The sequence below is a fragment of the Malurus melanocephalus genome, unplaced genomic scaffold (genome assembly GCF_030028575.1).
Source record: "Malurus melanocephalus ecotype Western Australia unplaced genomic scaffold, MMel_1.1 scaffold_99, whole genome shotgun sequence".
Classification (NCBI taxonomy): domain Eukaryota; kingdom Metazoa; phylum Chordata; class Aves; order Passeriformes; family Maluridae; genus Malurus; species Malurus melanocephalus.
Genome location: NW_026623331.1, coordinates 1959309 through 1984619, shown reverse-complemented (window position 1 = coordinate 1984619; position 25311 = coordinate 1959309). Strand labels below are relative to the sequence as shown.

General features: G+C 35.2%; 1 protein-coding gene across 1 annotated transcript in view; it reads right to left on the bottom strand.

Annotated features, from left to right (window-relative positions):
• CEP192 (centrosomal protein 192) overlaps positions 1–25311 on the bottom strand; it is a 70880-nt gene that overhangs the window by 4687 nt on the left and 40882 nt on the right. Inside the window, exons 34-54 of the mRNA XM_057368969.1 lie at positions 25129–25192; positions 24330–24469; positions 24120–24212; positions 23177–23292; positions 21482–21658; positions 19553–19643; positions 18671–18847; positions 17921–18181; positions 17596–17708; positions 15474–15583; positions 14149–14290; positions 13416–13588; positions 12985–13108; positions 11139–11244; positions 9558–9762; positions 8197–8276; positions 7257–7352; positions 5649–5768; positions 1775–1896; positions 755–878; positions 220–278 (exon numbers count right to left, since the gene is read on the bottom strand). Coding sequence (XP_057224952.1) covers positions 220–278; positions 755–878; positions 1775–1896; positions 5649–5768; positions 7257–7352; positions 8197–8276; positions 9558–9762; positions 11139–11244; positions 12985–13108; positions 13416–13588; positions 14149–14290; positions 15474–15583; positions 17596–17708; positions 17921–18181; positions 18671–18847; positions 19553–19643; positions 21482–21658; positions 23177–23292; positions 24120–24212; positions 24330–24469; positions 25129–25192 — 2693 coding nt within the window. The remainder of the gene's footprint in view (positions 1–219; positions 279–754; positions 879–1774; positions 1897–5648; positions 5769–7256; positions 7353–8196; positions 8277–9557; positions 9763–11138; positions 11245–12984; positions 13109–13415; positions 13589–14148; positions 14291–15473; positions 15584–17595; positions 17709–17920; positions 18182–18670; positions 18848–19552; positions 19644–21481; positions 21659–23176; positions 23293–24119; positions 24213–24329; positions 24470–25128; positions 25193–25311) is intronic.

Here is a 25311-nt window from a genome sequence, read left to right as displayed (position 1 = left end):
AAAAAAAAAAAAAAGAACCCCAATCAAAAAAAACCTCACAAAACCCCCAAACCTTTAACTATAAACAAAAGCAACAAAAACCTCCCAACCCTTTAATTAGACATCCAGAATATTTCTATCTACATTTTAGCATTGAACAGATACAGAAGATATTTATCTTACTGATTATCTTGGTTCATTTTTTTGTTAGGAGAGAATGTTAGCATATGCATTACTCACCTTAGAGAGTATTTGAAGTGCTTGATGTAGAAAGGCTCTCTGGGACTTACAAATTTCAGCTGTAATTTAATACAAAATGCTGAAAAATGCACTATATTTAAGCCTATCATATTCAATTTATTACATGCTTAAGATATATCAGGTCACTTACAAATACTGCTTTACACAGACCCAGGATTTAAAAATAAAGAATGCCCACATTTGTGAACATTCAAGTAAGGAAAAAAAACATTTATCTCAATATTTTAATGAAGTTAAAAAATGAAAAAATCACTAAATCAGACTAATATAAAACCTATGATATACTATATTTTCATATGAATACRTTAATATTAATATATACACTCAGTTATTCAGTCAGATGAAAGAGAAAAATTACAGGATAAAAAATCTTCAAATATTGACTTATAGAACTAGCAAAATAAGACTTGTACTATGGCAATCCTTGTCAAAAATAAAAGAGAAAAAAACAGTACAGTTCAACAACTGAAAGGACTTTAAAGTATCTATTTAAGATAAAGTCTGTCAAACTTACCGTGTGTGTTGTAAAGGAATTATTTCGCAAGTTGACCTTTAATGTGCATGTTTCTCCAACTCTGGTTGGAGGAAAAACATAGAGGTCTTCTGGTGCATATACTCCTTGAATTATCTCTTTTGGTCTGATTTGAAAAAGGGATTTAAGATATTAACATTTTGACCTACATGATCTAGATATATTGATTGCATACTTGAAGTAATAAGTGTATTTTCTAAGAATAAATTAGGAAAAATTGAACAATCCCGMAAACATCAACTCCATCACCTTAAGTTTTATAGGCGAGATATTTTAGCCAGAAAAGATACTGAAAGCATTATTGTGACATAAATATACAGGAATTTACTTATACACACTTTCACAATCTGAATTTTTCTCCCATATGCTTTACCAGAGACCTAGACTCCTATCAAAGATTCCAGGTTTAACCATTTTACTCCCCTGCCATACTCACATCATCCCGTAGTAAAAGAACTGACAATTAACTTAAGCCTGAAGAAGAGCAAGGTTAAGACATGCAGTACTGTGGTTTTCTCAGAACTGACTYTATAGAAAACTGGAGTGTCCAAAAGACAAATATTCAAAAAGAATACACAAAATTCTACTGCCAATACCAGTTCATTTACCACAGTATATCACGGACAACTTAGAAACTCAACTGAAAAAAGAACAAACATGGAAGATTGAACAATACCAAGCCACTAAGAGGTTTTGAGAAGTCTGGTATTTACAGCTGCTTGCTCTTTAATAGAATCATAGGCTCATTCAGGTCAGAAGCCACTTAGGTGGTCTGTAGGTCAAACTCCTGCTCCAGTCAGGGTCAGATGTGAGGTCAGAGCAAGCTGTCCAGTTAGATCCCAAAAATCTTTGAGGACAGACACTGCAGAGACTCTCTGTAAAGCCTATTCTACCACAAAGATGTCCCAATATTAAAAAGTGTTTTGGTTGTGGGGTTGGGTTCTATCCCCACACCATTTTACCCAGCTGCAGACACATTTTTCAAGTTTTATCCATACGTACCTTATTCTTACTGGGGGTCCTTCAGAGTAAACCTTCATTTCTGGTGTAACTGGAAGCTCAGTTTTTGTACRGGGACTTGCAGAAGCTTTCCCAATTGGTGTTTCGTTTCCTGTTTTAGTACTCTATTGGCAAAAACAGAGAAGACTGTAAACTTTGCATTCAATAGTTCTTAAAAATTGAGGTATGTGAGCCATTCCCCTTACTCAASCCAAGACTTTTAAAGATTATTTAAAGAACAATCTTTCAGGAGCACAAGAGTCTGGATCACTGAGATGGAAGCAATTATTTAAGAGGAAAACATCAACAGGTTCTTGTGCTTTACAAATACTTCTTTATTACAAGACAGTTCACAACAAACTAGCAGTGCAGGTGGAATCTCAAAAAGGCAGGAAGCAACCAAGATTTTACTAAAAGCCAAAATCTCCYCACTTCCTCTGCAGATAGTATGCCCATATGCCTCAAGAACAACCAAGTTGGCTAARCAACTGCTCAGAAAGAAGGAAGACCTAAGTCAGCATTATGATCTGAATTCTCAAAACAGTAACAAGTTTTGTAATACTTTTATATTATGAACAATACATCCTTCTCAAAGAAAGGTCTCTCCAGAGAGACAGGATCAGATAATGCACTATATGGTACTTGCTACATYCAGAAATTAGGCCAAAATATTTACCATCACCAATATCCCCATTTAGAGTATGCTAACACAACGACACCAGATCACTCAATGGGAATAATTTGACAAATAACCAAATTTGAATTCTGCATTGCTTAAGGAATCTTGCCAGATACTCTTTGGAGTCCCCTTGGGTCATAACATCTTAAACRAAGTTAAAGAACCAAAAGAACCTCCTACACTTATGGTTGTACAACATTATGTCAATTTTTGAAATGGTGCTGACGTTTTAGACAAGCAGTTGATTCCCTGACGCAGGGAAGATGAAAAAAATAGATTCATCTTCAATAGAGCTGCTATGACAAACTTGTCTTTTAGACATTCATTTCTTCTATTGAAAGAGCTGCTAATCAGTCTGTCAGAAATAGCAGCAGCCATAAAAAAATCCCAACTTATTTTAAAGAATATATTTTTCAGTTGCAAATAACCCATGAACCCCAGTAGAACCCAATACATGAAGACAAGAAGGGATTTGCAMATCTTGTTTCAAGAGCCTTTATTTTTCCACATAGTGGGAAACAATGGGTGTCATGCCTCTCTTATTCAAATTCTAATTTATCAAAAGGCAAGATGACTGCATGAGAATAAGGTACATCATGGAAAATGATCAGAAGTTACCCTAGTCTTTATAAGGGCATCCTGAAGTACTGCATGCTTTACCACAGCCTGTACTGAATTCTGCTGTTTCAAATGACAAGAGTGCATTAACACTCCAAATGGTTACAATTGAGTGCTGCAGCTCCAAAATAACCTCAGAAACATAGAAATTCACATAGCTTGAAAACTGGAATTATTTTGCTCCCAGAGTTAAAAACAGGTTTTCCCTCCTTTCATTTCTGGGGTAGACAAAGATGATGAAGCTTTGTGCTGCTGGTAATAATCAGATCAGACCTCCAAGTTAGCAATACGTCTTGTGTTAAGAATGAAGGAAGTCCTACACAAACTGTTTAACTACATAAATTTTTAAGCACATAAACCATGTAAATTAAAAAWTGGCATACATTTAACATTTGTAGTATCTTTAAAAAATAGCAGAGGTTCTTTACAAAGTCCTCTACTTTCTACATGCTAAAAGAGTGCTTGCTAGTTCACCCAGAAGGGACCAACAGTTACACCTAAATACCAGCCCAAGACTTGTGTGCACAACACTCACTCTTAGCTCAATGATCTTAGAACAGACCCCAACAGCAGCCTAAGAAATGTTCCTCAGGAAAAGGCAAAACTAAGTTTGAATGACCAGCACTGAGAGGCTGGGGCTGCAAAGCAWATGTAGAATCCCTCCTTTCTTTGTCTCTGGGACTGGTTTTGGAAACTTGATAATCTGAGCTCCTGACTATAGTTTCCAATGGTGAGGACTGCAAGCACATGCAGAGCATAATCAAAATTATAGTTAATTAATTTGTCAGGAAAAAATTTAAGTGGTATGTGCCACTGATTTTCCTAACTTAATGTTGTTCTTTTAGTTCCTTCCTGAGCTCTTCCAAATCTTTCATTTCTTTTGAAGTGGTGCTATAAATAAATACCACTCAGTCATTCTGAATGACAGCCACTCTTCCCAGTTCATTCTATCAAAAGTCACATTAACCACAGCTGTAGCCCCCTGCCTCAGCAAAACCACCAGATCCAAGTTCTCTTCGAAGTTTTAGAAACACTGCTTAAACTCTCAATCTCTAGARCATAACATATTATGATTCATTTGTCTTCTCAACTAAAATGTGCAACATTCTAAGTAAACACTCTGTATTGATCCCTCTTCTGATGTATAGCTCCTTAYCTAGTTGATAAATACAGTGCTTCCTTTTCAAATCTTACTGGAAATGATCGTGACATGCATTTCAAGTATTCTCTACAAACTTTTTTCCCATGTTCAGAGATGCTGCAAAGATCTAATTGCTAACAGCTTTGAAAAAAATCAAGAACATATCTGACACAGTAGCTCAAAAACATTAATATCAAGTTATGCCGCTCAAGGATTTACACAACTCTGACAACTAGTCACGTTTTAAGAAGAGAATTCTTTAAAACTCCAGATTTCTGTTAGAGAATTMATCTTCTCCTCTTTTCAAGTAGCTTTAAACAGACAAATGATATAGATGCTTTCCTCTTTTTCAGRAAAATTATGATCAAAGATTTTGATGAAAACTGAATAAAAAGCCCTCCAAAACGGAACGCTATATAGGACTCTCATGCCAAAAATAAGTTATTTAACACAAACCTTTTTACAAGTACTCTTTCAACACAATTCAATTGAAAAGAACAAGGAACCCACAAAACAAATGTAAAATACCTCAGCAAGGATAAGTAAGATTCCTATTACTGAAGCATGCCTGGTTCTCTAAAGAAAGATCCCAAATCTTTGCTTGGACTTCTTAGAAAAATCAAGTCAAACCTTCTGGAGAGGACAGCAAAGCATACATAGCAATCATATCATACTGAATGTACAAAGCTCTTCACATTCAGCTTATTTAACTAAYCATTCGAATTAATTCTTCCTTATAGTTATAAATCCTCTGTCCTATGTAAATTCCTCTTGTATGGATGGTGAGGTAGGGATAAAAAGCAAGGTAAGGACAGAGAGCACAGAAAACCTTCCAACCCACTTCTAACTTCCAACCCACACTTCTTCCAAGCCTTATCATAAACTTTGAGCTGAGGAACAACAGGGGAACAGGGAGCTCAAACCCAATTCTCCCCATGCACAAATTTCACAATTATCCCCATCTACATTGTTATTCTGMTAAAATACTGAAGCATGTTTCATTAGAGACATACAGATATCTCCAATATGGGTATTTGAAAATTCCAAAACGGCATTGACTTAGGTATTATAGCAAAGGTCAGTTCCTTCATTATTTATTTACAAAACTAAAACCAACAAACAAAAAACCAAATAAAACTTACAAATAAATCTTTGTCTACAGAAACAATTCCCCTAGAAGGTAAGTTTGTCTCTACTTTCTCTGAGTAAAATAAAGTTTTATATCATAAATGGCAAAAAATAAAGCATTAACACATATGGAGGAAGATGTTTTTGTACCATAAGAAAAAAATACAATTTATCCCAGCAAAAATATTAGCAGGGTTGAGGTTTTTCCAGAATATACTAGTGTATGTAAGAAAGAGTACTGTATAGTAAAATCAAGATGTTATAAAAAAATTGTGCTCAAGAAAATTTATTTAGAACTTTCATATACTCACTTTTCCAGAAAGTTGAAATTTTAATTTGTGTTTCCAGCTCGGATTTTCAACTGGATGACACTCAAGGTCCCAGAACTGGGAATAGTCTCCTTTATCTCTAGGTAAAAAGATTACAGCAACCTAGAAAAAAGAAAAAAAAGAGAAAAATTTTGCAGAGCATTACTAATCTTCACATCTTCACAATTTTATCTATACAAAGTTATGGTTCAGCCAGCACAAAATTTACAAAGAACAAAACACACATGGCACACACAGGTGATCTTGCAGAAAACTATACAACTAGCTAGTTTTCCTTGGCTCACAAGTGGAAAAAATTGGATGAAATAGGTTGTGCAAGCAATTTTAAACAAAATTTGAGTCCAGATAATCTGCTTTAAGCGAAGTCAGCAAGTGCTGGCACAATTATTTCTATTTGTAAAATGGAGGAAAAGGGGTCCAGGAAGGGAAATACATGCATCTGAAAAAGSCTTCCTTCATCTGGCAGCTAAGCTGTGAACAACTGATTTCCTCCAGCTCCAAATCTGTAAGCACACTGTGCTACAATTACTAGAAGGCCTGAAATTTAAACCAACTAGAAATCTATGAATTTGATAATCCTTAAAGGTCACCTAAGTAACAAAGGYTTGTCTCCATGTAGTCCTGTACCAGCTTAAATCACGAATAAACTTGCATGGTTTTCAGAATTGAGGTTGAGGGAAGACGAGAAGGAGAGCAGCAGATAAGAATAGATCACTACAACTATTTCTAATTAGTCAAACATCATATCCACTGCAAAGAAACAGCAAATCATGATAGCACTGTACCTTATCAGCTCCAGCCAACAGCCTGACATATCAATAAYGTAAATGTTAATCACATAGGCCTGAATTAGGATTGCTAAAGCAAATACAACTGTTTAAATTCAAATAATGGCTAGCATTATTATGAAATTAGTATGAAACTGCACAGGACTAAGTTTTTTATTCTTATAAATAGATTAAAAATTGTATCTCTGTAGAAATAATGTCATAAGAGTCCATAACAATAAAAAGATAGGTGTTCATGAAGATGAATACTGAAGTAGCATTGTGGGAGAAGATGAGGGAGGGAAGACCCTTACAAACCCATTCAGTCTGTCCTTGGATGTGCTTTATAATTGTGGTTATGAAACCCTCTACTGGCCAGGAGATAAAATTGTAAGTCAAATTAAACCAACTTTAGGAACAGACAACTGTTCTTGAACAAGTATGGCAAGAATGCTTCAAGGAAAGGAATCAGGTTCTCACACTAGTTTTGTAAAAACCCAGTGTTATTTGCCATTTTAGTCTGGAATTTTACAAAACATTTCAAACAATTTTATGTGCTAAAATAATTTGTCCTTAAAAAAACTCTCAACAGTAACACAAACACACCACCACTTTGAAATCAAGTAATTTGATTGCTTGAATTCTTATAATCAACTCAGCTGAACTTTAGCAGCTGGGATAAGCAGATACTGACTACCTGATATACTCCAGAACCCAAGATTGAAATGCCAACATATTACCATTATCAGATAAAATTYAGTTCTCATTTAAAATCTTATTTTAAAATTGAGAGATATAAATATGACTGAAATATTTATGTTACCTTCTCTTGTCCATGAGCTTCAAGAGTACCAGAAACACGGGAAAATCTGAAAGCGGAGTAAGTAACTCTATAAACACAGCCAGTTCCATCCACATCCTGCAAATAAATTTATGAGTCAGATTCAGAAAGGAAAGGGAAAAAAACAACTGAAACCAATAATACACCCACAGACACACCACCCTTGCAAAGGACAAAGAAAATGCACCCAATCAAGCTGCTTTTAAGTGAACAAGTGATATTGACTCCCTAAAAACAAATTAATAAAGACTGAAACTACTAAATCCAGTCATGACAAATTCTGACTTACAGTTCAGAGGAGGTGCACTGGCTAGAACAAGATATACTCAGTCCCATAGGGTACTCTTAAGGGTATTACATAACCATTTTTAACAATTTCACAACAATGGGCCATAATTCTAGCATAAAATCAAAATTATCATCACAGGATTTCAGACTATCAAAAAAATAGGGAAGCATTACAAATATCAACAGTTAGGCACAGGTAACAGCACTGGAATTAAAATACCCTTTACSTAACTGAAATTTCTACAGAGATACCACATACAGTGCAATTTCAGCAGCACAAATCTGAAACAAGACAAATCTARCATTCTGGAGCCAAAAAAGAGACACCTATCTTTCATTTATAGTTGATTACTTAATGCAATCTGGATGATGATACTGTATGAGCACAAGCAAACTCTGTAAAGCAGTAAGTGAACCAGAAACTGTCCAACAAAGCACTGATTGATTCACAGTCAGGGAGAAAATTAGAAATTAAGAAAAAGGAGCAAAACATTTCCCTAATATGGACAGAGAAAAAAAACTTAACTGAGGTTATGCTCAAATATATTCTTTCTTGAGAGAAAGCTGAGAAAGWGAACTTAAAAAAGAAAAACAGGGATTTGCAAAAAAACTCCCAATGCAAGCMTTGACTCACTTTAACATAGGGTGGTGCAAAAGATGACAAATTCCACTTCACATTTTCATTCCCTTTATTCTCCATTTCCAGGTAAGTCTCTAAAAGAGAAATATCAGAGCTGGATACTAAACCTCTAAGTTCAAGTATCTCTGGCGTAAAAAGCTAAGCAGAAATTATGTTTCTAGAAAAACAGAAGTTTAGTTTACCTGTTTAGAAAAKGTTTTTATTATAACAAATCTCAAGAGCAGACTCAAACAAAATACACTGTCATAAAATTTGTAAAAGCTTATACACAAGAAATTTAGACCCCATTAAAAAAAAACCCCAAAAGGTATCCAACTCCTTCCCAAGCTATTATTTGATCATTCAAACACAAAACACCGAGAATACTCCAGTGTGGGACCAAATAAAGTTGCATCCAAARGTCTGTTGTCATCCTAGTACAGGTTTGTTACTCAACATACATATAACTACATATCTCTTTGCAAGAATTAATAGGACAAGATCATCTCAGTCTAGAGCAGAACTTCAATAAGTTCTACTTAGCTACATATATGCATTATATAGGAAATTGATAAAACACCAGAGTATTATATTACAGCCATCTTTCATAATTTCAGAAAAAAACACCTCAGATATTATTGATAAATTCAGCCTTGTAAGTTCTAAAGTCTGCTGAAAAAATCAATGTCAATGCATCATTAAAAAAAAAAAAACCCTCATTGCCTAAAAAAGCAAGTACTACAAAGTTACTTTGAGACGTAAAGCATTACTGGAATCAAAAGTCCAGACCAAGCATTTCAGACTCCATTATCAACACTGTCCTCCTTGATCAAGAACAAGGACAGTCAGCCTCATATCTGATATTCCTATTGTCTTGAGGAAGAGCATTTACTTCTCTGCTAAACACCGAGAGATTCCTCTCACACCTTACGAACACCAGCACAGATGAGAATGGATCTACTGCAAAGGTGCATTGAGCCAAAAGAGTTTCAAGTAGACACAGTACCCTTATAACATTCTCCTTTCCCAGGCACAGTGTACTTGCATTCATCATAGTGGCTTTAAAGAAAGTAACTTATTTGCCTGTAAGCAAACCTATCTGTGGGAAAAAAGAAAAGACTACACTGCATAAGGAGAACTGGAAAAAAAGAAACAGGAAAAAAAGAAACAGCATTTCAAACTAAAGGYAGAAACAGGGAATTGGTCATTCACATTTATCAGACTAAAAGAACAAAACCAAAGTCAAGACCCCGAAGTTCCTAAACATACAATACAGTAAACAAAGCCTCTGAACACAAGATACTACAGATGATGTATGATGTAGTATACAGACAGTATACTACAAGATACTACATTTAATAAGTTAGCTTTCTTACCTGAGCTTTGACCAGGTCTTGTTTGAGGAAAAACAATGTTTCTGTTCTTTATCTCCATTTTTGTTAGAGGGAGCCTGGAGAGAGGCTTTGCCACATGAACAGTAGGATTTTCAGACTCTGGAGTAATTATATCACATCTTCCACAYGGAAAGTCTGCTCCAGACACACGCTGTGCGACAGCCTCTTGAATCAGCACTTTAATAAACTTTTGCACAATTTGGAGAAAAGCAAMGTTTTAAACAGTGAATATTGATATATTAACAAGTCAAAGTATTTAGCTCTGTTYCCTTGAGCTGTAAGAGCTGATGTTCAGCTTTACATCTCAACAGAAAAAAGCCCTCATATGTTAAATCACCAGGTCTTATCCAATCTYAAAAGTTTAAAGATGCTAGGACAAGTTTAATTTAGGAGAAAWGGAACATTCACTGAACATTTGCTATCTAGGCATTTTAATTCAACAAGAAAAAAAATTTCAGCTAGTTTAACTGACAATTCCTACAACATTCTCTGTTGCAGATAAAGGAAACAAAGCWACCTCATTCAGAAGGAGCTTTGTGTTCACTTTTGCTACATAATTATAAATTYTACAAGTTTCAGTTTATGCCAGTAAAATCTTAGCATACTTTTTGCTGATTTGGAGAGCTAGCAAATAAATGACAAAAGCATTAAAGTACCAGATTTCCTATAATTTGATGGGTCTTGTTGCATTCTATACACTTGTCCTAGTAGATTTCTTAAATTCTTTTCTCATATTGTAGAACATAACATAGATAACCATGTGCACAGTCATATTTTCCTTCTCAATAACTTCCCTGTTTGTTTGGGTTTTTGGAAGGCAGTTTCCAATTCTGTATCATCCCTCACACTTCCCTCCATGCAGAAGGAAAGTAGAAACAGTTTTATCCTTTYAAGTGTCTATTTCTCTCTCCATGCATTGCACTACAAATCATGCAAAACACACACTGACTGTAGAAACAAAAATAAAKTCTTTCTTTGGGAGAGATTACCAAGGAGTCCTTCTGCTCTTACACTGATGAAAAAAGAAAAACTGTTGGCTCCATAAATTTTATTTCTATGCCTCAATTTAATKAGGGAGAAGTCTTGGATTAAAATCYATGAAGAGCCAGAAMCTGTCCTAGACATTCTTTATCACAGACTTACCATCCAGAAGGTCAAGTTTACCTAAGGGAGCTCAAAAGAAAATATGGTGACTTGTCCAATAACCTCTTTTAACTTCTTTAATTTTAAAATATGACMTAGCCTACTTTTAATGTGTGCATCTCTACATAAATACATTTTTTTAGCATTTTAGAAAATGATGCATAAGGCARTGGTGGGTGCAATTTTGTTGGCAATTCAGTTTAAGCGTTGACATCATAGTATTTCTTCAGAGATAAATGAACTAAAAATTTCAGTTTACAAAATGGCATCTCAACTCCTTTTTTTTAAGAACAATTTACAAATTAAAAAGAATARTGCAAGTTCACAGAGCTGCTGACTCAAACCTAAAAGGTTTACTTTATTAGACCTGACAAAGTAACCCAAAAAGTTGCAATCTCAAATCTCAAGTAAACCACGTACCTTTAGTCCATTATCACAATGGATRTAGATTAGGCCACTCCAAGGAATCAATGTAGGCCTTGTGGCAAGTGATGGATTAGGACTCACCAGAATTAATGTACTGCCCCTAATTAAAAAAAAACAAAACAAAATCAAGTAGCATGATTCTCATATTAGAGTGAGTATCTACAACATTCATCACGAGCCCCCTCCCCCCAAAAAGGATGCACTTTTAACACAGCAGGTAAGTGGAAATGGTCTACAGATAGTCAAATTTAAGATATTCAGATATCCAATATATTAAGCTTTAACAGCCATGATCCTAGGACCTTCTTTCACCATCACTGAGAAATCAGACCAACTCCTTTCATGGCCTAACTCAGTTCAAGAATGCTGTGGGCTCCAGCCATCACAGTGTAGAATATAAAATATTCTGGCTGGCTTCTGTCCTGACAGGATGACTGCCCTTGGCACTGCAGGGAGATGGTCATGAAAAATAGAAAACTGGGCAAGTGTAGCTTGCTGTGCTTAAGTCAGCTGTTCCCACGGGTCTGTTTCCTACTTGCAGACCTCTGTTCTTGATCCAAACTACTTACTTGGACCCAACATGTGAGGATTCTGCCCACTCTTTTCCAGTGAACACATTTTAAAATTCTACACTGCAAGAAAATTGCTTGCAGAAGGCCTTCAATACCCTCTATTTMAGAAACCATCCAGACAATCCTGAACTTAGGGTATGAGACAATCAAAATGTCCTTACTTCCACAGCTACTGGRAAGTTGTTCATTGTTACTGCTTTTTGAGACTATTTTTCTTGGCACTGATTGAATCTGTAATGAGTGGCAGGTATCCTAGCCATTCCATGGAAGTCTATTTTGTTCTCACTAGTGATGAAAGTTTCCCAGCAATTTAAATCTACACAAATATGAAATTAGGTGTTTAAATATTATTGGTGATGCAGGGCTGAAGAGAAAGTACTCTTGGGCAAACATCTTTAAAGTTAAAGCAACTACTGAAATACAATTCTGAAAGCAAAACCTATTATTTGGTGGAAGACTTTTTTTTTTTTTTTTGTCAGATGAGAATAGTTTAATAACAGGGTCTCAAAGCTGTTCTGAATTGACCCTAAAAAAAACCCAGAAATTTGGAAGGGTGAGGTGGGCAGACCTTTCAAGCATAAATCGTGAAAGACTTTGCTGCCATGTGTGAAAAGTCTCATACACATATACAGTGCTATTATGACACTGTACTGTTCCAAAAATATGCTAATTGAGGCATGGACAAGCTGACACTGGCTTATCTTTATATACTTGCAGATATTGAGAACCCAAAGGTTGAATGGCAAAACCCAGTTTTCTCAAAATAATAATAATATCAGCATATTTGTTAAAGAAAGCACTAAGTCCCCAGAAGAGAAGCCTCCTATAAGAACTGCTGTTTTGGGGGTTGTTTGTTGGTTGTGGAAAAGGAAGAAGTGTTTTTTGTTTTTAAATACACAGGTAAATTTTAAACAAAAAAATACTGTGAAAGGAGATTTTTAAAGCTACAGCTTCATTGGCCATCCAGCTCCTTGAAAATTATGAAATAATAATAGTACTTCCAGGCACAGAAAATACCTGGCATCCAAGTAATTATGTCAGTGACAGAAGAACATTCTCATCATACAGACCTGTAAAAGGACAAGGTCCTAAAAAAGCTAGATTTGCATGTTAATTGCCAAAAATGACTAAGTACAGTCTAAACAAACTAAACTTCTAAAAACCAGTTTAAATTCCTGAATTAGTTACACACTTAAACTAACCAAAAATAAATTCCTCCATAACCTCACCACACTTTTGCAAGTTAAAACTTAAGGAAAGAAACTCACTCTGGTTCAACAGCTCCATGTTGTGGGGTTATAGTAAGGCAGTGAGCTGGCCATGAAAGTTCAAAYGTCAACATTCTGTTGGAATTGTTGACAATTTGTACGTGTCTAGTATCTGCTGWTCCATCTGTAACACAGAAAAAAGCTAACATGTACAAAAATTCACAAAAATGCCCAAGATACAGAGATGCACCAATGMAAATAAAGTATTTTCTGCCCCAATTTTACCTTCACAATACTTAAAAATCTTCATAGGTATGCAGTGCATACTGTATGTATACACACAGCACATTATTTTTGACAATTTATCCAAAACTGTGTTCAAACCAAGTCTGCATGAAGATTACTGGCCAACCCACACTTACAAACATATTATGCAGTATACTTATCTTAATTCTAAAATGGGTATTTCATTAACTTTAAAAAATACTGACCAATAGAAGGAGGTGTCAAAGTCAAAAACTCAGGTGTAACAGCCCAAGACTGTTGGACATCTGATTTATTCTGAACCAGATCATTAGTTCTTGCAGACAATGAAGGACCCTGAGGTCCTTTAACAGGAAGAACATCCAACGTTGCAGTGGTATGCCTGACAAAGTTCTCAAACCTGAAAATAAGACTGCATTAAGCAAAAGCAGTAAAAAAATATCTCATGACAAATTATAATAGCCTACTCTTAGTATTTATTAAAATTTCATTATTAAAGTTTTTCACATGGGCCCTCAATTCAATTCTCCATTAAGTAAAAAACAGTTCAGCAGAGGACACAGCTTTTTCACAGAATGYTTAGAAGTGGAAAGTACCATTTAAAATGGAAGGAACTAAAATAAACTATTATCTTCAGAAGATAATAATATAAAATAATTTGAATAGGACATATACAGGGAAAACAAGTACTGCAGAGAGAAATAAGGCAATGCAAGTTGTTTTCCACAGCATGCTATGCAACATGCTGGAGGTCAGGAGGGACCTCTGGAGATCACCCAGTCCAACACCCCTGAACAAAAAACGGTCAGCTACAGCAGTTTATTCAGGACATTGACCAGCCAGGTTTTTAATTTCTTCACAGATGAAAACTTCACAGCCACTCTGCGGAACCTGTTGCAGTGCCTAACCACTCTCACCAGAAAAAAATACATACACATAGTTACATCATAATTACAGTACCTGTCCAATTCCAAACCGCRTCCAGGAGACTGCTGAAAGCCATCCTGATCACAAGTGGAATAYCCGACCACAGAAAGGATAACCTTTTGCATATTTGTGTAGAAAAGATGGATATCATTTGTCCCTCGTGGGACATCACATACTAAAAATGAGAGTAATAGAGCAATTCAAGTAAAAACAATTCTATAATACTAAGAAATTACACCAGAGATTTAGGACACAGACACAGTTAATRATCCATCAGCTAAGAAATCCTATATCATTCAAAAACTACTTCCTGCAAGTTTAGTTTTTAGGCATAACTCAACACTAATATCAAATACAATATATAAATCTAAATACACACCAGTTTTAAGTTATTATAAGATATAATAAATATTATATAAAAAATAAATATGAGATTATCATATAGTTTCCATAGAAACTATATATCATATAGTTTTTACAGAAATGCTATATACTAATTTGATTCTATGCCAAATTAAAATTAAGTTTTACTTGTCTCTCTAAAACTGGCTTAACAACTTCAAAGGATATTTCAGAAATCAMGTATCTAATGTTCACTAGGATTTCACCTCAATCAAGATGAACAATAAAAAAAAACTTTACTTTTCCAAGTAAAGACAATATATAAGTCATAGGGAAAGAATCAGACCTTATTTATACAGGTGTAGTAGCCTTAGAATAGTAAGCAATTCCATATGTGAATATAACTAGTTCAAGAACAGGGTTTGACAGTAAATTTGTTCATGACACTTAAGGATTAAACAACTGGGGTGGGGGGAGTGTTTTAAGGACATCTTTACAATATACTGTACACTTATTAATTCCTTACGAGCAAGCAGAAGAGAAAATTATTAAATTTAGGAAAGAAAATTTTGCTGTCAGCCAAGTTGTCTCCTCTCAATTTTCAAATACAACTGTACAAGAAACTGAATCTTTCTCAGTAATGAATAAGGCAAATACTTTCCAAATAAACTGAGCAGTTTTAATGCCCAGAGAACACAGAACAGAGAGTCAAGGGTTCATTTTGCTAGGAAAAAAGCACAGAAAATCATTTAACAAATAGGTACTGAATGAAGAAGTTGTGGTGGGCTGACCATGGCTGGATGCCAGGTGTCCACCAAAGCCATTCTATCACACCCCTCCTCAGCTGGACTGGGGAAAGAAAATACAACAAAGCTCTGCCCATTACATCTGTCCAAATTCAGAATTTTACTTCTACATAAAAAAACAGTGAAAAAGTAACTAGGATTCAAGCCAAAAGCACATTTGCTACATGAAAACAAGTATTAGATTTTTCTTTTAAGAAGTCATAGGCTTACCTTCTGTCACAAGCTGCTCCCCTTGAAATTCTTCATCAAATACAACGTTTCTCAATAAGCTGTTTTCAGGGATTATGTGTTTTTCTGCCTCAGGATTATACATCATAGCTCTGTTAAAGATAAACAGGAGTCACTAAATCACACAAAGTGCTAGAAACAACAAATTGAAAAGATTGATAAGATTGATAAGAATCCAGCATAACTTTCACTTCATCATTTCTTGACTACCCCAAGCTCAGATCTGGGAACATTCATTTAAAACTGAAGTCTTTTCAGTCTTAAAATGGTTAAAGAAATACCTGCTCTATTGCTGCAGAGTAAAAGGAAAYACTGAAATAATGGTTACCATATGTTTGTCTTTCCATACTTGCTCTCTGCTGTCAGTCACACCTACCTAGATTTCTGATAAGTACATCAGGCATCTGAGTGATGTTTCAATCACCACAGGAAGCAGGAGAATGCTATTTTGGTTACAAGTGAAAGCCTTTTGAGAGGAAAAATTGACTAGTCAATGTCAGAATGGCAGCAGGTGCCAGCCAACAGCAGGAACACAGAGCCAAGGAGCATGACTGCCAACAGACCAGAAAAGACTGGGAGGCACAGAGAYATAAATAGTCCTGGGAAAAATGGTAAGATGCAGGTCAGCAAAAGGAAATCTGGCACTCAGATAAGGTCAGAGGCATGGAGGAGGAAAGAATACCTCACCRCTGCTAACTCTCAGGTCTAAGCTAGTTACCAGGCTGCTGACTATATGTAATTTTGGAGTCAAGAACTTGAGGTACAAGTTGGCAGATGAGGCAGAGTACTCATTTCATACTCCTGCCTTAAGTCCCAAATCACGTTCTCATTCTAGTGCAGAGTTACAGAATGGGGTTTAACYAGAGAGAACTCAGTCACTGCAAGAAATGCACATCTCTTTTAAGTTATCAAGGGGGATTTCAGAGAACCTCCCACAAAGGAACGACCAGCTAGACCACCATTTTCCAGAACCATACGCCAGCTTGCTGACTAATAAAAGCMACAAGTCATTTTGCTCACATACCAACATCCAGAAGCTGAATAAAAAAAGTTTCCAATACTACCTATGTAGTTTTATTGGCCTTCTAGACAGATTTTCTGCTGATCTGTAGACTAAAACTGTTTTTTAAGTACTCTGCCCATTAAAGAGGGTTCCATCATAGYGAGCATTGCCTCACACAAAACAGTTCATAGAAAAAGGAGGAACAAGAATCTAAGATACCAAAAATAAGCCAGTTTCCTATCAAGGACACAAATTCAGCTATTCCATGAGTTTTTTATGCAAAGTCATGCAGTTAGATTCAGCAATGTTTAATACGTCATTTGGATAAGAATATACACAATGACTTTTACACATTGTCAGCAATAATGAAATAATGCTGTTCTGAAGTTTTGCACTGAATTATGACCATCAGCAYMTTAGTGCTCTACCTAATCTTAACATTCTGCATTACACTATACCCTAYAGACAGYACAAGTCACTTATGTCGTTAAAAGCAGAATATGCCATTTCTGTGCACGTGAGTTATTTGAACTGGAACACAGAATAACATGACTGCTAGTTAAGACTGGTAAGGTATTTTCTACAAGTTTTCCTTAGTGCATCATGAGCATGTGTGGATGTTATTTTTCTCATACAYACATCTACTCAAACACATTCTTTGACAGCAAAATTCAGCAAACCAAGACATGAACCTTGTTCAAAACTCAATATTCCTGGATTTCAGTACTATTCCTTTCATGGGCCTTTTCTTTAAAAATTAAAGTTACATACACTTTAGCAAGACAGATACCAAGACAGATCACAAATCAGTTTCAATACAAAAAAGAAAACATTACCCCAAAACCCAACACACTTGAATTTAAGAAAGTTACAATACAATAAGATCCTTAACTATGATTACAGCTACAGTATGCGAGCAAAGCCATAGATTAACAAACCCCACCAACAGATGCATGACTTAACAGATCTCTACATATCATCACTATCTTTTAATTTGTTCTTGCTATTTTTGGAAGCATGTTAAAACCATACTTGCAGCACACCTCTAGTTTTAACTTTTTATTAAACACCTGTCTGCTACAATAGCAAAGCACATCTTACCTGCGATACTGCTGCCTAGAAACTTCATCTCCACAAAAAATACATACTGTTGACACCAACATGCTTGTYGCATGGAAGTTCTTTTCCATTGGATTCCATGTTATAGTAATCTCCTGATAAAATAAATAGATAATGTACTGAGAAAAAAGAAACCTTATTGTTTGTATTAATGTTTSGAATATTAGTCAACAGATTACTACAATACAAGTGACACAGGATATAAAAAAAATTAGCTGAGATTTTAATAAAGAACTAATCAGACATTTTCATTGATGACACTTAATTTAAATTCTAAAATTTGCTCAGAATWAAACACTGTACTTACTTCACGCGATCCCTCTCTTAGTACAAATTTCTCTGGAGACACAGTCATAACCTGAGGATCCATCACTGCTTTTGTCTGCAGGTTTGCCAAGCACAGTGTTCTAACATAGGCAGCCCGAGAACCTGTGTTTCTCACGTGGAAGGAAGCTTTCCGTAACCTTGCAGACAATGATCCATCCAGTGTAACCATGAAGCTATCTGACAATTTCTTAACATTTTCTAAAGTTATATTGCTTGTTCCTCCATATCCAGATAAGGGTATCTGGGAGAGAAAAAACCCCACCACCAAAAAATCAGTACTTCAAAAGAAAAAAAGCTTCTTAGTAAATACAGCTTGTGTACAACTATGGTAAATTATATAAAGAGTTACAGAAAAACAAGTGAAAATGTTAAAAATGTAAACTGAAAAGACCTTGCGAGATAGAAAAGCCTAAATTTATTCAATCTTTTTCAAGTTCTACTTAAAGTTTAAGACCTACCTATAAAACAAGCAAAGTTCAGATTTTTTTAACACTTCTAGAGTTAAAATTTTAGGCTACTTTTAATACAGTACATTAATATTTTGTCCTTCACAAAGGAAAAAAATAGCATGCGAAAATGTGCCCACATGATTTTAGTAAGAGYACAGACACCCACAGTATGTATCTTGAATTTTCAGGTTTTTTACAGAGATAGCTATTCAGTGCTAGATTTTCAATAATTATGAAACACGAACATTTAAAATTATTAGAAGTTATGCTGGGACTCTTACAGTAAACTTAATTCCTGGCTGTGAGCGAATCCCCAGCTGTTTGATTTCCAGCTTTGCAAAGCAACAAGTTATTCGAGTAGGTGTAAACAAGAGGTATATGTTAGTATCTTCTTTAGGACGAATTTTGAGTTCCCAATTACTGGCTGAGCGTTCTTCTGATCCAAATATACTTTGGAGCTATAAAAACAAAGACATCAGAACTGAGTGACTATAATGGGAAAAACACATRGCAGCAAAACTTACTACATCCATAACTAGTAATTAACTTCTAAATTCACATTAATTCAATTGACAATSGCATATTTAAAGTTGCAATGTTTAATATGCAATGAAAAAAAAATGAAATCCAAGGTACTTCATATTCCCACAATGAACATTTCGATAGCTCTCAGTTTTGACAGTTTATTGTCCTCAGTCCCCAATCCGACAAAGCTGAACTTCACTAGCACTATGTTAATTCTCTCAGTTTAAGATTTTAGATTAAAAAATCTGAACATTTGAGGGGRAAAAGGGATATAAGTCAATGCAATTTACACAACAGAAAGGCCCATTAGCCACAGTAATTCCTAAAGGCTAATTCCAGTTTTTCTATCCTCCTCTGGACTCCTTGCAAGAGCCACTGATGGATCACGCCACCAAATACTTTCTCTGTTGTGATACAGCAGCTTAGAGTGCTGTAAACTGAGCTCCAGTTTGCTGTYGCACTCTTATTTCAGCTGCTCCCAAGGTTGCCAGTGTAGCTTAAGCTCTGCTACCAGGTTCACCTTGGCAGTCTCAAAACAAATACACAGCCCACTAACACTTCAGGGCAAAAACATTTTTATTGTAACTATAGCCTGGTAACTGTCATAAACACTAAAGAGAAATTTTGATGACAGCCACCTGAAAGCAGTCTTGATCCTGGCCTCTTATCAACAATCTTAAATGCTGAGTCACAGATGGAGAGTCATTTCTTAGAGTTAACTTCTTCTGTCTGAAAAATATGTTCAGTTAGATTTTACAGCAAATACAAATTAACTGCATGCACTTATTTATGGAAACAATGGAACCAGGACAGTCAATTTTGAAGTAATTTAATGGAATAAAAATCATCTCTTGGAACAATAGAATACATTAGATAGAAAGTTATTTCTGTATTGTCAAACTTACACACCCTACTCTGTTTCACACCACAACACATGGATACTCATACAGCAAAACAATCCCCAATATATTTATAATTATATATATATATTTATAAATATATATATTTATAATTATATATATATTTATATATATATATTTATAAATATATATACATATATGTATATATAGCTTTTCTAAAGTTCAAGCACTGTACTTAGTGGCTTGAACTTTGAAAGCAACCAGCAATTGTGTCAATACAAAAATTCCTTAAAAATCCCCACTTTAGGACACAGTTATTGATCAGATTATCCAGAGAACCTTAGTTATGAAGAAACAAAGTCTTGTGAGTGACTGGCCAGACAGTGAGTCTGGCCCAGATTCACTAGCACAGTTATAAAGAACTAAATTCAGGATAACTTTACATGTACTTCTCAATGTAATAGCAACACAGAAAGTTATGGTCACTTGACAAAATCAGGTTGACCTAAATTTTTTTTTTTTCTCTGTGATGCATCCAAGAATTGACCAGACTTGTGGTATTCAGAGCTTTCCTCAGCATAGGTAGGAAATATCTCCAGCAAGAGCAAGCACCTTTGACATTTTAACAAGTCAAAAACCACGGACAGAAGGATTTGACAAGCACTAAAACTGCTAAAATGTAAGAGAATCAATGATGCAGTTGGAATCAAAGAGGAGAACAGAGAGAGCAAAGCCTCAATCTATCAGTGGCACACATTCTTTTGTACTCTGTTGAAACCAAAATTATCAAAATTATTTAGCTTCCTAAAACCAAGGATTAATAAAAACTGTTAAATAATAAGATAGCAGCAAAAGTAATTCCCAAACACCAAATAACCAAAACAACTCTTAGAAGCACACTACCTTAATAAAACAGAAAAACAGAAACATAGCAATCAGAAACAGTTCTTGGCTACAAATTGGATTGCTTTTAAACCACCAGGATCATCATTAGATTCCTCAAAAAGTTCAGTATCAAGCAACAGTGAATCAGTCCTTCAAGTAATACTTACTAGAAGTTCAGAGATCTGCAAAACTTGCAGACTTTACATACAAAAGAAGCAAAGAAAATCCAAACAATTATGAACAGCTTCACTAAAGCATAGAATACTGAACCCGTAAACTTGCAACAAAAAAAGCACAGAAAAGAAGTAGTCTGAAGGATAAATTAATTCATAATTAGGAACAAAACAGATTCTCCATCACTAAAAGTTTTAACATTGAAACACATTCAAATAAATTAAGGGATGTTCAACAGTTTATGCTATTTAGATGGTCAAATTACATTACACAGACTGGATTCTGTTAGTTGTAATGGATGAAACGAAGAAAAACAAGCATAATTTATCTATAGCAAGAGATATGTTTCCACCAACTTAGCTGGAAAATACTTTTCTCATTTCTACTTACATGACATTGTAAACTGAACCAGATCTTCTAATGATAATTAAAGAGTCCTCAAGAATACACAAAGCTCAAACAAGATCAGTTTGTTTTCGAAAATTTCTTGCACAAGAAAGAGAATTGTAATATACTGCTTCGTTCACTTGGGGCTTAGAATAAATCACTGTGAATTATCAATGTGAATAGGAAATTTTACTTCAAATAAGTGCAATATAAAATACTTAACTTGATATCTATATGAACRGTTGTCCAACTTATACTTACACTGATGACCCAAGTGATACTGCTCCCCAGGCAATGAACTGTTTGTTGGAGAGGATGGGTGGAATGTCTGAGTATCCAGCAGCTGCAGATACAGGTCTCTTTTTCTCAGACTCCACCTCACCTTTTATCATCACTTCATACTGAGGCCCAGATGGTAGCACAAGAATTTTCAAAGTACTTAATAAATAAATAAATAAATAAATTTAAATCCCACAACAGAACAAGATTAACTGATGAAATCAAAACATAACTAGATAGGCATTTTTAAAACTACCTTCYTAAGGGGAAAATAAAAATACTTCTTTTTGTTTTATGATAAAGGTCAGCTTTAGATATAACAAAATTTAAACCCTTTGGGCTGCAAATAAATATGCCACATTGTACCTTACAAAGTCATCTGAAATATTTCATCTGAAAACRATTCAGATAAAAATTTCAGAGACTACCACCAGGCAAATTATTTTTTGTCCATACTAATTTCTAATTATTTTGACAGACTTATTTTGGAAAGAAACRAAGTCTGGCTGTAGATTAAAGAGATGTCTTTTGAATGACTTGAGAAACTTAATTGAATTTTTACAGGTGTGAGATAGCCAGGAGCATCAAGGAAGRGAATCTAGCTTTTAAATAATAGGCAGAAGCATTTGTAATAGCACAAACACACTTCAAGTCAAGAACAAAACTCCAGAAACTCCAATCCAGCTGTCATTGTAYCCCTATGATGCCTGCTGACAAAGCCCTGAATCCCATCAGCAGGGAGCACAGACCCTCATWACTCAGTTCTAATTTACTGGTCTTTTGGCAGCACTTGCAGATAGACTATAAAGTTTCCAATACTCCTGAGTACCTTGAGCCTGTAAAAATTCAATTTATCCAATAGGCTCATACTGTCAATAGCACAGAACGTCTCATTGTTTAATTCAAAAGCAATGGAGTGGCCTGGTTAAGCTAGTTAGAGAAGCTTAACATATTTTGAAGATAGTTCTTAGTCAATTCTTGCTCTATCACAGCAGCAACTGGAAAACATGTAACAAGAGAAGAAAGGCTGCACTGGAGAAATGAGTCAGACCCCTGACATTGCCAAAAACTCTTACATGACATCTTAATGGTCACTTGAAYCAAGCAAGTTTATTTTGCAGAATGAAGTTCAACAGGTGCTAATGAGTAAAATTACAAATGCTTACATGTGCACAAGGAACATGTACATTAGTGTTGTACAGAACACAGTTTTATCTGATTACAGCAGACAAATGAATATGTATGATTCTGATCCGTTCTTGGGGTTTTTTTCATATATAAAATAGAAATAATATTTCCCTTGTCTCAGCAGAGAGAAAAAAGAGGGATGAGCTGAAGAGGCTGCTGAAGGTGCATTTCGAATCTTTGCTGTACTTTAGAAATAACTACCACATAAAGGGTTTCAGGGACTTACTCCATTTGTTTACACTAAACAAGCCTTAGGATATTTCTTGATGGGAAATATTACCTATTCATTCAGCTATACACACCTGAAGAGGCAGATAACCTACAGAAAAAGTGAACTTTAACAAAAAAACCTTTAGCAATGGATGAGAACTCTCACGAAAACAAATGAAGACAAAGTCTCTCATATGGGTAGAACTTCCAATTTTTTCATTACCTTAAGGTCAAAAATAGTTCAGTTTAACACATGCAGCACAGAATCAGTTATATTACCTTTCTGTAGTTATTACATTTTTAGGAAAAAACTGGACAGTCACTACTTGTTCTTCTCCAGGAAAAAGGAAAAGGCTCTCAGGTTCAACAGAAAAGCAGCTGTCCTGATCTGATATCTGAAAGCAGGAAAGGGGAAAAGGGAGGGTTAGTTATCTAATTGAATGCATTAAACATTTCCACAACATGAAATACAATTTGGTTGTGCACCTGTTGTACATGCAGTTCAGACAATTTGAATATGTCTGTAGTCTTCAAAACTTTATCAATTAGCCTCCAGTAGCATCACTTTATGTGGCATCACTTTATGAGTCAAACACCCTCTTTCCATGGCCTCTGATTCTAGAAATGATGAGCTCACAACCCTCATTTTTTAAAAAAAGTCTAAAAGGGAACCAACTGCTCCTTCTGTTGACTTTGAAATGCTAGTTTCAAATGTGTTTAGTTATCTTCCAGTCTGGGACCATATTWTCTATGGATTCTCAAAAAAGGTCAAGTTAAGACATTGCATATCTGAAAAGAACTCATTTTGTATTCAAGTTGGCAAGATGTACACTGAAACCTATGCAGATTTTCTAAGAAAATACAGATGTTTCCCAATGTTAATATCCATCTTTGCTCTAAACAGACTTTAGCAGCTAACTGAACACCTGCTGTGCAGCACAAGCAGCACTACTTCCATGTATAACAAATATTTTCATTAAAATTTAGTAAAAATCATAAAGGTATGTTTGTTAAARCAAAACATAACTAAAGTTAAGCAAAAGAACACCCATATCTTTTTTCAAGAAGGTAAGCTAATCTCTTCGCTGTCTTTCATTCCCTTTATATGAATTTGTAAAGCTTTTGTCAAATCACAGAGCAGAAATCCCAAGGCTCAGCTCTGGCTTCAATACAATATGAACAGCACAAAAATCATGACTTCAAGAGGGAAAAGCCAACCTACCTTAGCTTTCAAATATACCCTAATGTTTCCAGCATTTTTCAATGGCAGCCGCTGCTTGACTGTTGAACCCACAGTAGTAGACAGATGTATTTTCTGTAAAAATTAAGTAAGTGTGTATGTTTGTATACATACATATATAATAAAACCAAACATTACAAAAGTAGGAGAGGTAAACTGTTCTTGAAACACACTCTGTAAATATACACAAACCTGTAAGTCCTTTGGAGCATGTATCCTTGCTGTTCCAGCTCTCGCTCGGAGAGAAATACTTTTAATGACAGTGCTAGGTCCTGGACTATCCACCTCCACATCCACTCTTGCCAAGAACTCATCTGCTGCACCCAAGGAATCTAGGAACAATTTCATGAGTAACAAAAACAAGCAAGTCTGCCACCAGCAAAGGCCATTGCAATCGATGCATGTCTCACTTCAGCTACTGTTCAATCTTAACATATTCATGTGATGATCATAACAGAAGCTCTCCCATTACTCCTGCAACTTCTTTCCTCTTTTAAATAGAGTCTCACAGGACCTTCTTTGAGAGTTTTACCTTCTTAACAAATGTGACTTAAATTGCCACTAATGAAAACAAAAAAAACCCATCCCACCACACTAGCCAAACCAGTTGATGTATGTACTATTTTCTATTCAGGAAGCCAGAAAAATTCAGAGGTTTCTTCAAATGTATCATCTATTTTGCAACTAATGCAATGTTTTCTTAAGTAGTGGTTTAATTCCCTCAGTCAAAGGAGTTAACACAAATTCTACACATCTTGCAGTACAAACTCTGTACAGCTTCATACTGAAGTATAAATGTCCTTGGTAACGTACAAAGGATTAAGATATAGAGGTATTCTTTCTCCTACAGTTCATAAAAATGATACCTGAAATATTAGTGCACACAAAACAAACAYGGTTTCAAGTATACAGCTTGTTCCTGCAGTTCTAACACATGTATACCTTAGAAGTCAAATCTGTTTCAGCTGAAATGAAAATCAAATTACTTTACCTGAACAAGAAATCTGTTTCTTAGGTGCATGGAAAAGAACCCAAACTGTCAAAGCTTCAGGATCCTGAAAAAGAAATTGGTTGACTCATCTTATGGGGGGGAGAGAATTATTGAGGAGAAAAACAAACAGAACACTCACAAAACCTAAATGTGCAAAAGGTGCACTGCTCAAAAATCATTACT